At 43.4% G+C, this 15,918-nt stretch overlaps 1 protein-coding gene across 2 annotated transcripts in view; it reads right to left on the reverse strand.

Moving 5' to 3' along the window:
- Nucleotides 1–15,918, reverse strand: part of SND1 (staphylococcal nuclease and tudor domain containing 1) — a 693,764-nt gene that overhangs the window by 662,684 nt on the left and 15,162 nt on the right. For both annotated transcript variants that reach the window (XM_073652562.1, XM_073652561.1), the window contains exons 3-5: nt 11,656–11,776; nt 9,641–9,719; nt 4,030–4,190 (exon numbers count right to left, since the gene is read on the reverse strand). In XM_073652562.1, coding sequence (XP_073508663.1) covers nt 4,030–4,190; nt 9,641–9,719; nt 11,656–11,776 — 361 coding nt within the window. The remainder of the gene's footprint in view (nt 1–4,029; nt 4,191–9,640; nt 9,720–11,655; nt 11,777–15,918) is intronic.

Raw genomic sequence — 15,918 nt, forward strand, 5'->3', positions numbered from 1 at the left:
GAGCAGTGCTGCCAGTGAGCAAGGGAGTATCACACAGCTGAGCAGTGCTGCCAGTGAGCAAGGGAGTATCACACAGCTGAGCAGTGCTGCCAGTGAGCAAGGGAGTATCACACAGCTGAGCAGTGCTGCCAGTGAGCAAGGGAGTATCACACAGCTGAGCAGTGCTGCCAGTGAGCAAGGGAGTATCACACAGCTGAGCAGTGCTGCCAGTGAGCAAGGGAGTATCACACAGCTGAGCAGTGCTGCCAGTGAGCAGGGGAGTATCACACAGCTGAGCAGTGGAGTATCACATAACTGGTGCTGCCAGTGAGCAAGGGAGTATCACACAGCTGAGCAGTGCTGCCAGTGAGCAAGGGAGTATCACACAGCTGAGCAGTGCTGCCAGTGAGCAGGGGAGTATCACACAGCTGAGCAGTGGAGTATCACATAACTGGTGCTGCCAGTGAGCAAGGGAGTATCACACAGCTGAGCAGTGCTGCCAGTGAGCAAGGGAGTATCACACAGTGGAGCAGTGCTGTCAGTGAGCAGAGGAGTATCACACGGCTGAGAAGTGCTACCAGTGAGCAGGGGAGTATCATACAGCTGAGCAGTGCCGCCAGTGAGCAGGGGAGTATCACACAGCTGAGCAGTGCCGCCAGTGAGCAGGGGAGTATCACACAGCTGAGCAAGTGCTGCCAGTGAGCAGGGGAGTATCACACAGCTGAGCAAGTGCTGCCAGTGAGCAGGGGAGTATCACACAGCTGAGCAAGTGCTGCCAGTGAGCAGGGGAGTATCACACAGCTGAGCAAGTGCTGCCAGTGAGCAGGGGAGTATCACACAGCAGAGCAAGTGCTGCCAGTGAGCAGGGGAGTATCACACAGCTGAGCAAGTGCTGCCAGTAAGCAGGGGAGTATCACACAGCTGAGCAAGTGCTGCCAGTAAGCAGGGGAGTATCACACAGCTGAGCAAGTGCTGCCAGTAAGCAGGGGAGTATCACACAGCTGAGGAGTGCTGCCAGTGAGCAGGGGAGTATCACACAGCTGAGGAGTGCTGCCAGTGAGCAGGGGAGTATCACACAGCTGAAGAGTGCTGCCAGTGAGCAGGGGAGTATCACACAGATGAGGAGTGCTGCCAGTGAGCAGGGGAGTATCACACAGCTGAGCAGTGCTGTCAGTGAGCAGGGGAGTATCACACAGCTGAGCAAGTGCTGCCAGTGAGCAGGGGAGTATCACACAGCTGAGCAGTGCTGTCAGTGAGCAGGGGAGTATCACACAGCTGAGCAAGTGCTGCCAGTGAGCAGGGGAGTATCACACAGCTGAGCAAGTGCTGCCAGTAAGCAGGGGAGTATCACACAGCTGAGCAAGTGCTGCCAGTAAGCAGGGGAGTATCACACAGCTGAGGAGTGCTGCCAGTGAGCAGGGGAGTATCACACAGCTGAAGAGTGCTGCCAGTGAGCAGGGGAGTATCACACAGATGAGGAGTGCTGCCAGTGAGCAGGGGAGCATCACACAGCTGAGCAGTGCTGTCAGTGAGCAGGGGAGTATCACACAGCTGAGCAGTGCTGTCAGTGAGCAGGGGAGTATCACACAGCTGAGCAGTGCTGCCAGTGAGCAGGGGAGTATCACACAGATGAGCAGTGCTGCCAGTGAGCAGGGGAGTATCACACAGCTGAGCAGTGCTGCCAGTGAGCAGGGGAGTATCACACAGCTGAGCAGTGGAGTATCACATAACTGGTGCTGCCAGTGAGCAAGGGAGTATCACACAGCTGAGCAGTGCTGCCAGTGAGCAAGGGAGTATCACACAGTGGAGCAGTGCTGTCAGTGAGCAGAGGAGTATCACACGGCTGAGAAGTGCTACCAGTGAGCAGGGGAGTATCATACAGCTGAGCAGTGCTGCCAGTGAGCAGGGGAGTATCACACAGCTGAGCAAGTGCTGCCAGTGAGCAGGGGAGTATCACACAGCTGAGCAAGTGCTGCCAGTGAGCAGGGGAGTATCACACAGCTGAGCAAGTGCTGCCAGTAAGCAGGGGAGTATCACACAGCTGAGCAAGTGCTGCCAGTAAGCAGGGGAGTATCACACAGCTGAGGAGTGCTGCCAGTGAGCAGGGGAGTATCACACAGCTGAAGAGTGCTGCCAGTGAGCAGGGGAGTATCACACAGATGAGGAGTGCTGCCAGTGAGCAGGGGAGTATCACACAGCTGAGCAGTGCTGTCAGTGAGCAGGGGAGTATCACACAGCTGAGCAAGTGCTGCCAGTGAGCAGGGGAGTATCACACAGCTGAGCAGTGCTGTCAGTGAGCAGGGGAGTATCACACAGCTGAGCAAGTGCTGCCAGTGAGCAGGGGAGTATCACACAGCTGAGCAAGTGCTGCCAGTAAGCAGGGGAGTATCACACAGCTGAGCAAGTGCTGCCAGTAAGCAGGGGAGTATCACACAGCTGAGGAGTGCTGCCAGTGAGCAGGGGAGTATCACACAGCTGAAGAGTGCTGCCAGTGAGCAGGGGAGTATCACACAGATGAGGAGTGCTGCCAGTGAGCAGGGGAGCATCACACAGCTGAGCAGTGCTGCCAGTGAGCAAGGGAGTATCACACAGCTGAGCAGTGCTGCCAGTGAGCAGGGGAGTATTACACAGCTGAGCAAGTGCTGCCAGTGAGCAGGGGAGTATCACACAGCTGAGCAGTGCTGCCAGTGAGCAGGGGAGTATCACACAGCTGAGCAGTGCTGCCAGTGAGCAAGGGAGTATCACACAGCTGAGCAGTGCTGCCAGTGAGCAGGGGAGTATCACACAGCTGAGCAGTGCTGCCAGTGAGCAAGGGAGTATCACACAGCTGAGCAGTGCTGCCAGTGAGCAAGGGAGTATCACACAGCTGAGCAGTGCTGCCAGTGAGCAGGGGAGTATTACACAGCTGAGCAGTGCTGCCAGTGAGCAAGGGAGTATCACACAGCTGAGCAGTGCTGCCAGTGAGCAAGGGAGTATCACACAGCTGAGCAGTGCTGCCAGTGAGCAGGGGAGTATTACACAGCTGAGCAAGTGCTGCCAGTGAGCAGGGGAGTATCACACAGCTGAGCAAGTGCTGCCAGTGAGCAGGGGAGTATCACACAGCTGAGCAGTGCTGTCAGTGAGCAGGGGAGTATCACACAGCTGAGCAGTGCTGTCAGTGAGCAGGGGAGTATCACACAGCTGAGCAGTGCTGCCAGTGAGCAGGGGAGTATCACACAGCTGAGCAGTGCTGCCAGTGAGCAGGGGAGTATTACACAGCTGAGCAGTGCTGCCAGTGAGCAGGGGAGTATCACACAGCTGAGCAGTGCTGCCAGTGAGCAGGGGAGTATCACACAGCTGAGCAGTGCTGTCAGTGAGCAGGAGAGTATCACACAGCTGAGCAGTGCTGTCAGTGAGCAGGGGAGTATCACACAGCCGAGCAGTGCTGCCAGTGAGCAGGGGAGTATCACACAGCTGAGCAGTGCTGCCAGTGAGCAGGGGAGTATCACACAGCTGAGCAGTGCTGTCAGTGAGCAGGGGAGTATCACACAGCTGAGCAGTGCTGTCAGTGAGCAGGGGAGTATCACACAGCTGAGCAGTGCTGCCAGTGAGCAGGGGAGTATCACACAGCTGAGCAAGTGCTGCCAGTGAGCAGGGGAGTATCACACAGCTGAGCAAGTGCTGCCAGTGAGCAGGGGAGTATCACACAGCTGAGCAGTGGAGTATAACACAACTGGTGCTGCCAGTGAGCAGGGGTGCTTTTCCTCTATAAAAAAAAAGCCGCTGGCTGACACGTCAGCTGGCGGCTTATCTGGGGGACAACAATGTGATAGTCAATCCGAAATCAAACATGAGTGATCAACATGCCCCGACAATCAGTTGGCCAGCACCCAAATAACCCTTCAGACTGACGTCCCCAAAACTGTTTAGACTATCAGCCAAACCCGTCAATATTGAGTCTAATATGTATGGAGGCCATAAGAACAGAAGGTGGTTTTCTTTTCTTATGGACCATGAATTAATGCTGGTATGAAAACTGGACAAATGCGATTAAAGGAAGGCGTTGCTTACCATTGACTGGTTTCTGATGTAAGGAGTCCACAAAATGTCTTGGGTTTTCAATTGTGTATTTTAGGTCTCGGATAGTATGAGAGCCAGTCCCCTCACTCCAAAGTCCTTTCTTAGAAGTTCTTGCCTGCTCTTCAATTTCTGCTAGCCTGCTTTGCTCAGGCCTGTGACCAACAAAATGTGAGAAAAAACAGGCAAATTTAATACCACTCAGAAGTCGCAGCAGATTTGCCACATTTTTAATTTCTATAATTCTACAGTTAAAACTATACCATACAACCATGGAATATAATGTGTATAATATAAAGAGCACAGCAGCACAACAGACACAAATGTCAAACCCGGGGGGTAGGAGCCTCTATGGACCAGACTGAAAATGAATTCAGTGAATCCAAAGAAGTAGGTACTAAAAATCAACATCCAAGATTTATTAACTCATGTTCTCCCAAGAACAATTCAGCTTTACCATAGAAAATCTAATGCTACATCTGCATTGTAGGTCCCAGAAGGCATTTATTTGATCATAGTAGCACCTCAAGACAACCATACGCTGCAGTTACAAGAGTAAGAACAGAATGCAGCAGGACATGTTCACATGCCCAGTAATCATCCACTGGCAGAAAAGTTCTGCAGACACAACTTTTTTGTCCGTTTATAAAAATAACCGATTTCAGCTGGATCCTTTTTCTTAACAATTAAGTCTATGGAAAACGGATCCACTAATTAACCAGCTATTTTTCTTTCATTTGAAAATTATCTGTTTTTTGCTTGCTGGATCAGTTTCAAATAGAAGACAACACTGATGGAAATTTAATCGGATCCGTCGTCAATAGACTTCAATGTTAAAAAAACAGATCCAGCTGAAATCAGTTTTTGTAAAAATGGACAAAAAAGTTGTGTCTGTGCAACCTGTCTGCCAATGGATTGCTGCTGGATCCGTTCTAACGGATGATTATTGGACATGTGAACATAGCCTTACAGACAAGTCTCCTATGCCACAAAAAATACAAGTGATTATGCTCTAGGTTGAGGGAATGTGCACACAACTTCCCAATGTCCCAGCAGCTGAGGTTTCCTAAGCGAAGTTGCATCAGGAAAAAGCTGGTGGTCTTTCTGGGAGCAGCTTCACTCATGGTTTTGCCGTCACTTTTTGCAGTAACTTAAACTATAACTAGCGGAAGCTGCTAAAAAAACAAGAGCATGCTAATACTTTTAAACACGTCATGGTTTCCGAAACCCTGAAGTGGTTTAAAAAAAAGAAGTAATAACAAAAGTGAATATTTACACAGCAATGTCGCTTTTACATTGCTGTGCATGTTCTCTTTTGAGGCGGTTTTACTGCGCTTTTTCAGGAGGATTCCAATGTAGAAATTTCCCTCTGGAAATGCTTCAGGAGTAAATACAGCTGCTGATCTCTGAAAAAAATGCACACTTCACCCTCTGCCTATTTGTCTGCTAGGGGCTTGAATTTCACGAGTTATTTCGCTTTACACTAAAAAAAAAATTATAAAATAAAACACCATTGCAAGAATCTAATCTTCCCAAGGTTGGAGTGGAGTAAATGTGAACTATTCCATATAATTTTAGTAAGGTTTAATTCCATGTTCGATCTGGCTGCATTTGATTTATGGAAGTTATTCTCCAAAACCAAAATCAGAACCAGATACATTTTTAATACTGACTCTGTCAACAGAAATAACATTGTTTAAATCAGGTTTTTATGGTGTTTTGGTTTTTTGGGGATAATATATTTTTCATATCACTAAATAAAATTAAAAAAACGCTTAAAAAAAAAAACCTGCAATTTTCACTCTGGCCACTAGGCTTAATACTAAACTCACGTGCTGTACTGTAAAGACTTTTCTTCAGTCTCATTATCATCAGGCAGTTTACAATGGAAGGCAACCCCTCTACACACCTTACACAGTATTCACAATATGTGATTGTCACCTCCCTTGGCACAATGACCCTTGCCCAGATCAGAGCATGCCTTGAGAAGTCTCCTTTAGAAGTCAATAAGTCACAACCAGTTTATAGGTCCATGAGGCTGCTGAGCAGAACATGAAGCATGAGGCTAGTATTAGCCTTAGTGTTCAGTATTAAATTTGCAAGTTTTTGTTAATAAATATACATATTTTAAATAAGAAATAGAGAGAACAGTTACCATGAAAACCTGATTAAAGCAATAGATCAATTTCTGAAGACACATTTCCTTTAATATCGCACTCACCTGAAACTAGAGCTCTACACAGAGAGAGGGGGAGAAAAAAAAATCCCACACGAAAGAGATTAAATCAAATGAAGACAATTAGATAATTGCATTAGTCTGCTAACTGAACCGCTACCCTCATTTAAACCACTCCTGGAGCAACACGTCTACTTATTAATACCAAGTTAAGACATCTTGCAAGTATATCTCAATGACACATCTATACTGACAAAGCATATTCTGATTTGCCAAAGGCAAAAAGCGCTCAATGAGCTGAAAGGAAGAGCCGTGGAGGGGTTAATAAGATCTAATTAATAACAATTGTAAGTCTGTGCACTTTTTGAGTTGTACGGTCTATTTCTGAGAAATGTTTAATATGCAACTCTTATCATAGAACAAAGCTATACAAATACAACTAATCAAGTGGGATCATATATGATCAATGATGGCGATGTGGATAAGCACATAATGAGGAACACCATGTCTAATAGAGTATTTCACAGGTTCCTATGAGACTGGAGTAAATCTACATATCACAGAGGTAATGTTGTAGACCAGCTCAGCTAGAGAGAAATAAAGTCCTCTAAGCTAGCCATACATAGAAGATCAAAGTCATTCATTGACGGATAGAAAAAAAAAAAGACAAAGACTAAAATTCTTTCAGGATCTGTACTCTCTCACCACCATATGCAAGTGCATGCATCAGACAAAGTCTGTATTGTACAAAATGCAGGATGGTACTTCATGTTTATCAGATTATATTTGTATAATATCATTGGGTTGTAGTCAAATCTTTAGTTCACATGATACATGGAAGGAAAAGAAACTCTTTAGATAGAGCCTGCAAATCATGGTATTTTAAGATCTAACCAGCAGATGTTGCCATTTGCAGTGCACATTAGAAAGAGAATGCTGCAAATCCAAAAATGTGCAGCCTGTCCATTATTATTATTATATCCATAAATCACTGCATATTATATCAGCAGCATGTAAATCTGATCTGTAAAACAGATTACTGCACAACTGCTGGTATATGTAGTGCATCTGATGGCACTGAACCAGAACAAGCTCAATGCATTCTCAGATCTGAGGCCAGTAGACCATAATAGGGCTGCCAGTAATGCTCACTCTCTACAGTACTGCAGAATTACTCTATACATAACAGTGGAAAATATACTGGAAATCTAAACATGATTGTCTTTTCTCTTAAGCAGCTTGAGGGTTACTACTTGAACCCATTGACGGACTGTTTCAATAACAATTTGCCATGTGCTATGCCAACTGTGTATACAAGAAATATATACAATATAATATAAAATAATAATATACATAGACCTATTCAAGTGAAGTGTAACTGTACTTTAAGTACCTTTTTAGAATAAGCTGTTGTGTATACATGAGGAATAAGCAGGAAAAGGTAGACAATCCAGCTTCACAAACATTTTTTAAAAAAAATATAAATATTTTCTTTATTAGTGAATAATAGTAATTCAGTGGAAAAAATGGTTTAAATTCCAAATTCATAGCATGGCTACAGGATCCTAAGCACATTAATTAGGCTGCTACTGTGCAGACCGGGTCTAACCACTATATAAATGCACCATCAATAGTCAGTTATCATCATGACTAAGGGTGTTATACACCTGAAACGCGTAGATCTATACTATGTCTTCTCCATTGATCCTGTAGTCATGCTATGAATTTGGAATTGCAACCATTCGTTTCAATGGATTATTATTAATTATTCACTAATAAAGAAAATGTATATTTTAAAAAAAAAAAGTTTCCAAAGCTGGATTTTCTACCCTTTACTGCTACTGATTGCGTCCAGGCATAGACATCCTCCGTGCTCCAAATTACATGGGAATCTTACAATGGTGGGTTGGATCTTTTCTCATTGTTACATGAGGAATAACTATATTTGGCCATTACATGACTTGTATCCTGAATTTTTAACATTTTCCCCCTCTGCAGATTCTCTTATTTTGCAATCCATTCTGAGCTTCTCAAGGAAACTAGCTGCTATGATGTCTGCCATTTAGCAATCAGAGCACTGATTAATTCCTGCTCTTCATTCCTATTTTCGCACACACAGGTATGGAGGACATTATACAGCAGTACTGAGCAGTCTGGATGTGAATTAAGCTCTGTTGTGAGATAAAAGACTTGTTAAAATGCTCTGTACGATGTTTCTTCATATCCCTCTCCCTGCTCCTCGTTCCTCCTCCCCGCTCCATAGATTACAAAGGGCTGTATAAACTGACCCCACAGTAATCTGGCAGTAGCATCTTGTCTGAGCAAGACGGATTGGAGCGTTTTGGGGTTTTTTTTGTTCAGAATGGCTGACAAGGTTAGGGGGCGGGTGTGGGAGGTGGGAGAAAGAAATGTTCAATAAATGGGGAAGGAAGCAGATTTATCTAATAACATAGATTATAAAGTTTCTTATATTCACCTGTACTACGGAGGTATGCAAAGTTTGTTGATAAGTACAGTTCTTATTTGAAACCGTTTGTTTCATTAGGTAAAGAAAGGCTTTTAATCATTAGTGTATGTGCAAGTATAACTGCATAAGCTGTAGAGATGGCGATACTTCGTATAACATGATTAGCAAGGTTGAGGGAGGATAACTTCTGTGGCGGGAATAGTTAGGTGGGGCACTGGTATGGAGTTAGGTCTAGCTCAAGGCTGAGTGGATGATGCATGCCTCGTTTGTTCTTTGAATCACTGTCATGAACTGCATCCTCACGCCATTCATTATGCATAACAGTTAATCAAAGTAGTCAATTAAAGGGAACCTGTCAGTTACCTTGGCCCTCCTAAAATGCAACCAAGGCCATGCTTACAAATAGGCAGGGATAATTAGTCTGGGGGAATTAACGCCCCACTAAACAAGTCCTCACAGATTTGCAAAATGGGAGCGGGGATTAAACCTTGAATTTAGAATGATAGAGCAATAACCAAATCATAAGGAGATTTTAAAAATGTAGAAATAGGGTGCAGAAGAGACATGGTGGTGGCTTAATGGGATAGGGCAACTGACAGGTTCCTTTTATAGGGGTCTTTCCATCTAATACTTATAGCATATTTATAAGCAATGCCATAAATCTTTAATAAACGAGTTTTCCCATTTCTGGTGAACTCGTATGTCGGGAGAAAAGAGGTTCTCTGTTGTTTCCATGAAGAGGCATATTAGTGATAATTTATTAAGATCTCGGATTAGAATAGCACTTCATTTTATTGGAGTTACCTAATCTAACATTATTAAATAGTTAGCCTAATTTCAAACTTCGAATAATAGAATTCAGCTAAAGAATCAATGAAGCATTTTCTGGGAAACCCTTACTTCCATAATATCGTAACTTGAAAAGAGCTGACCCACAAATGACATTAAGAAAAAGCACTTACGTAGTAGCTCTAGCACCCTCACGTCGGGAGGCAAGTCCTTCTGCAAGTAGAGATTCAGCAATGTTCTCGCCTGATGTATCTAAGAACACCACATTAAAAAAGTCAAAAACTATAACATAATTGGATGCTACCATTCACTGCTGGATATTCAATTCGCTCAAAAGTCAATCAGGCAAATAACATCATGTTTATCACATATTATAAAATACAAATTTTGGGGAGATAAAAAATAAATAAAACCTCCCATTCCATCCTAATTTCCCAACTCTCAATTCAACACACGCATGTGCACTTTTTCTTTATTTGGCCAGATGAAAATATCACTCCGGTATCGAAACGCGTAGTTTGAATGTCTTGCAACTGAAAAGAACCGAACTACGTATTCTATTTTTTGGATGACAATTATCAGTAGCTCCCGTGTCCCACATTTTCTTCTATATTATTGTGTATCCTGCGGTGATGGTTGTCCATCTTTGCTCAGGAGAGGAGTAGCAACTGACAGACCATAATTCTACAAGCTTTTAACACAGATGTTCCTGCACTTGCACAACCCCAAATAGGGAGAGCATTCCCAACTAATCTACCTATATTTCCACCTCACATTGGGTTTATTGAGCTAGCAAACTCTTGGAACAAAAATGATCAAGTTTTGAGTCAGACACTACATTGATAAAAAAAAATGCTCACAAGAGAACAATTAGAGTAGCATGATCATCCATTACATAAATAATATATTATACTTTATTGAATAATAATTTAAAATTAATGAATACAAAAGAGGTCAGCAGGAGAAATTATAAGAGGAGGAGGAATACAAATACTTTGACAAAATCTATAAAAGAGTGTCACTCTGAAGGCAATGCCACAATTCTTAAATTATCACAGCCCAACCATGATCAATAACTATGATATTAAAATAAAAAAAAAAAAAGATATAAAAAAATCACATAATAGTTAATATGAAAAAGCACATGAATCCAAATATTATAAAACTAGATGGTGGCCTGATTCTAACGCATCGGGTATTCTAGAATATGTATGTGGCTGACTAATCAGCGAAGCAGTGTTTAAATGGGTTGTGCACTACTTCAAATTAACCCCCCAATGTATCCCCCCGGGGCCCCTAATGAATTTTGTAATTACGTCAAGTTGTCAATACGGCTTGTGACAACATCACTGACTACGCACAGCCAGCACGTAATCCCCCCGGCTGCAGCCGGCTCTTGCTTCCGCTTACATCACGACTATTTGCGGCTGCAGCCAGGGGTCTCCTGTTCGCCGGCCGTGACCAATCAGCGAACCGTGTTAGCGAGGACCGGGGAGCGGCGCTGCCTGTGCGGATACTTCCACTGCGGTCATCTCCCGGCTGCATCGCCGCTGACCTCCATGCGGCTACCGTCGGGAGATCAGCGGCTAGGGCCGCTGATCTCCCGACGGCAAGTGTGAAGGGAGGACCGGGGAGCGAGGCCGCCTGTTGGGGTACTTCTGCTGCGAGCAGCCGGGAGATGACTGGCTAGCACCGGTCATCTCCTGGCTGCGTCGCCGCTGATCTCCCGACGGTGGCCTGCGTGTTTCAAATCCGGCGCCAATTCACGGCCGGGCTGCCCGATCCTCCCTTCACACTTGCCGTCGGGAGATCAGCAGCTCTAGGCGCTGATCTCCCGACGGTAGCCGCATGGAGGTCAGTGGCGCCGCCGGTCGGGGTCCTTCTGCTGCGAGCAGCCGGGAGATGACCGGCTAGCGCCGGTCATCTCCCGGTTGCATCGCCGCTGACCTCCGTGCGGCAGATGAGCCGCTAACGGCCGCCATCTTTTTCTGAAATCCCGCGTCGCTGATTAGCCGCGGCCGGACCAATCAGCGACGAGGGATTTCCTGGACAGAAAGACGGACAGACAGACGGGATAAGTCGATTATATATATTAGAAGGGAAACCAATCAATCAATAGGAAAGCAAATGGCAAAACTTCACAAAATTAACATTTAATGATGATAACCATGAACATTAGAAAACATACCTTTGCCCAAATACACCGTCCCATAGTATCTTTCTTCATTAATCTTGTGATCTACAGTGAAGCAGACTTCTTTACCAATAAGCTTTCTCCTCAGGAACTCTCGAGCTGGAAAGGCCCAAGGCTGAAAAGATTCCAGAAGTTAGAACTACAGACATCGTAGTATATTATTATTATACCATTAAATGTAACAGCCCCATGTTCATTAATACAGCACATCTACTTGCAAACTGTTTTCATTTTATGATTAGCCCCTTGTGGGCATTCATAAATAATAGTTCTTATTTTACTAGTGTCTCTAATATTAAAGATTTCTTGTATACAGTGCGTGGGCAAAAAGAGGTAGCTGTCGGTCACTGATAGGATCTCTCACTGGACCGAAAATCTCAGAAAGTGCAGAAGCTTAAATGATTAAAACAGGTTATACTGAGTCTTTTCTCACAAAACTATATGCGAATCACATTCAATTCTCCTGTTCTATAATATGGGGCCTGCAGATTGGACGGCATATTCATGGTGACCGGTTCTCTTTAATATGTTCAGTTAAGACTCTCAAAGGTTGACTTGTGTGCAGAGGAGTCTATGGCCATGTCTCACGTGCAAAAACGTTGCTTTATTCTGCATGTATATGCAATAGCAATCTTCTCTAGTTGTCATATTTGCTTTGGTTGATGAATTTTTTTTTTTCAAATGCATTTTAAGTGCATAAACATTGGGATTCTGCACTTTAAAATGCAATTGTGTTTTTCCATGTGTACTTTCAGGGTCCTGGTAAAAGCAGATGGGGGATAGGGGTTGTGGGAATGCAGTTCAACAGCATCTTTAAAAGGGTTTTCCAGTCTAAAAAGGGAAGTCAGCAATCACTCTATGGGACTACCAAATTGTGAGTTTGCGATGTGCACACTGACGATTCTCCTGCATTTCCCCTATGCAGGTGGGCAGTCCTATAGCCACATGCATAATCCGATTTGAAAACCTGAAGTCAAATTCCAGCAAGTCTCATCCGACTTCTTTCAATTATCTTCTAGTGAGAGATACCAGATGAAACTAATGGGCACATGATCACAAGTGTGAAAATCGTGAAAGTACCAAGAGCCAACATGCTGCACCAGCACCACTCAACCCTTTTTACACCAAAGGCCACCATGGGGTGCCTTTCCATGTGGCCACTGTTCAGCCTGTTTGGACTACCTTTACAGATTCAAATATCCAAAGAGAATACAAGATTGCTCTTCAACTAACACATTAGTTATATATTTTACCACATTCCTCTGCAATTTAATCTATATTGGCATAAAATAGAGACAAATTAAGGTCAGTAATCTTGAACATATTAGCGATATTGACGCTGCGAAAAAAGAAATACAGATTATATCCTATTTGGAGACATTTTCATAAATTTTCATCAATGCAATCCTAAAGATTTTCGCATACTGTGTATATACGGGATTAATCTAGGCCTACTGGGAATGTTGGGATGTCAAAAAGACGCTCATGAGGAGAAATACAAAATTGAAACTCCTAAAAATGGTGTCGCCAGATGGCTTGAATGAAACTGTCTGCTAGAAATCTTTTCTTGATTAAACTGTTACTTTTCAATTCTTTAAGGACTTTAGGGAGGGGCTGTAGCTGGTGCTCTCATTATGTATTCCTATCTCTGGCCTCTGATAGGTCACTGTGCTTTCAGTGACCTGCTTACTGTTTTAAATATTGCCTGTGTAATTTCTGTGGCAAAGTGAAAATTTACATCCCCCAAAATGGCCACCACCACCCGAGCATGCGCTGTAGCATCTTTCACTTGCCGAGATGCTACTGCGCACGTGCGGGCACCATTTTGTTAGAGGAAAAACAAACTTGCCTGCAGCAATATCGCCCCCACCACCCGAGCAGTTTCTCGACTGCCGAGAGATACTACTTGTGCATGCGCGGCGCCATATTGCTGCACCCAAATTCTCTTTCCAAAAGCAAAATGGTGCCCACGCGTGCGCAGTAGCATCTCAGCAACTGAAAGATGCTACAGCGCATGCAAGGGTGGTGGCGGCCATTTTGGGGATGTAAATTTTCACTTTGCCACAGAAATTATAGACAGTATTTAAAACAGTAGGCAGGTCACTGAAAGCACAGTGACCTGTCAGAGGCCAGAGATAAGAATACATAATGAGAGCACCAGCTACAACCCCTCACTAAAGTCCCGTCCCAGAGCACGAGCATATCATTATGGCAGACATGAAAATAAAGATTATAAAAGAATCACTGGACGAATTTCATCAAAGGTATCATTTTACTCAGTGTAATGTCACCCACCTGACAGTGTATGTGGTTTACTAAGCACAATGCTGCTGACAGGTGCACTTTAATATGAATTTTAATTTACTTATTGGGATATGCGTTTTATTTATTTTCCTTTTATGCCATAATATTCATGGATAACTGAAATTTGCAACAGCACAGCTTGACTTGACTATATCTATATGGTCTTTCTGGAAATCACAGATCTCCTTTGCATACATGATCGTAGAATATCAACCTATATATTCAGCAATTCTGGTTCATTTTTTTTTACATCATTTGTAGTGATATGCATACTAAAATATTAAATACAGTTATTGTATAATCCATTTTTGATTAAAGGGACTGTTAGCTCAGCAGAGAATGACTGTTCAAACCAAGTACAGGCACTCGGTGCATCATGATGCAGCCAAACATTTAAATACACCATCCCACCTGATTGTTTTCCCTTAAACTGCACCCCAGCTCTTCTTTTATTGACAGCTCTGGCTTCATAGAGCCTGAGAAGGGCAGAGATAGATGGAAACCAAGCAGCTGGGAAGGTGTAGTTAAATGTTTGGCCATGTCATGATGTATTGAGAACCTGTACTTGGTTTGTACAGTCATTCTGTGCTGACAGAGTCCCTTTAAATACAATACTGATTTTTATATTATGCTGTAGGCTTTAACAACTTTAAAACACCACTCCAGCTGTTTTTGTTTTCTTGTTATTGCAACTCGGGAGTTTTTTTTTTGTTTGTTTTTTTTATTACCAGCCGTCATCTTCATCTTTTATTGGCGCCGCTTCAGTCGGTCTTCTGCAGGTTGTGACTTGCTGGATCGTTCCAGTGTTTGTTGGGCGATCTAGAAGTCACAACTCCATTTAAGACTATGAGAGCCAGAATGAGGCTTTCACCGACAGCTGTTGACTGTTACCTCAGACGTACTTCCAGTCAGTCAGGAATTGCAGTTGGAAATGGGACTGGAGCGGCACTGGGAAGAGCTGAAGACAGTAGCTGGAAAGTATCATACTAGGGTCAGGGAACGTAGATTACTGGCACCATTCCAGCACTGAATGAAAACAAAAAACATGCTGGAGTGGAGCTTTAATTAGGAAAATCAGATGCATTTATCGATTGATTTTTAGAATTAATTGTATTCCATATTTTAGATCTGATATATTATACTGTGAATTAATTTTAATGCAGATATATTTTCATGCAACTATATTACCATATTTGATATAGTTTGTGTCCTTTTTATTATATTCACTTTTCTTTATCCGCCTTGGTTCTTCATTACAATCAGGTTCCTTTCATAGCTCCTTATATGATTATGATATGATATATAATCACTCATATAATGTACTTTTTACATACATGACATCATCACACATTTCTTTTATACATCTAATGCTAATATCACTTATTTACTTATACACACTTATTTTTTATGCCATGTTCGGTTCCCTTCGTAAAGACTATTGTGCCTTTAACCACCACTGGCCGGTCGCACTTCACACATGCTGTTCTCTTCCCGAAGCATCCTTTATTGCACTGGCTGGTTACACTTCACACGCTGTTCTCTTCCTGATTCATCCTGGCAGTTCCGGTGATGCGCCTGACCAAGTAACTTCCTATCACTTACACTGACAAGGCACTCAGGACCAGGGAGCCACCATTATCCGGAAATGCATCATGCTAAGTATGCACCACGTGGCCACTGGTAAGCTCAGCACTATAATTATACTGTATATAAATATATCCTAGTTTTTAATTAATTCTACCTCCTGACACAGCTGAGTATAATATTAAACACACGTCAAGGTTCATGATCCTTCTCTTGGGTGTGGATGGTGCAGTATTAAATTATCATTTCATTATGTACTAGGTCCCTGTATGGATTGGCATTTTTACTGCTTACTACTTCTTACTTTTGATTTATGCCTTAAATTCTCATTACATCTGTTAAATTAGCTATGATTTTAGATTGAATTAA

This window comes from Phyllobates terribilis, unplaced genomic scaffold (genome assembly GCF_046119375.1).
Source record: "Phyllobates terribilis strain yellow unplaced genomic scaffold, ASM4611937v1 Scaffold_11__3_contigs__length_659146591, whole genome shotgun sequence".
Lineage (NCBI taxonomy): Eukaryota > Metazoa > Chordata > Amphibia > Anura > Dendrobatidae > Phyllobates > Phyllobates terribilis.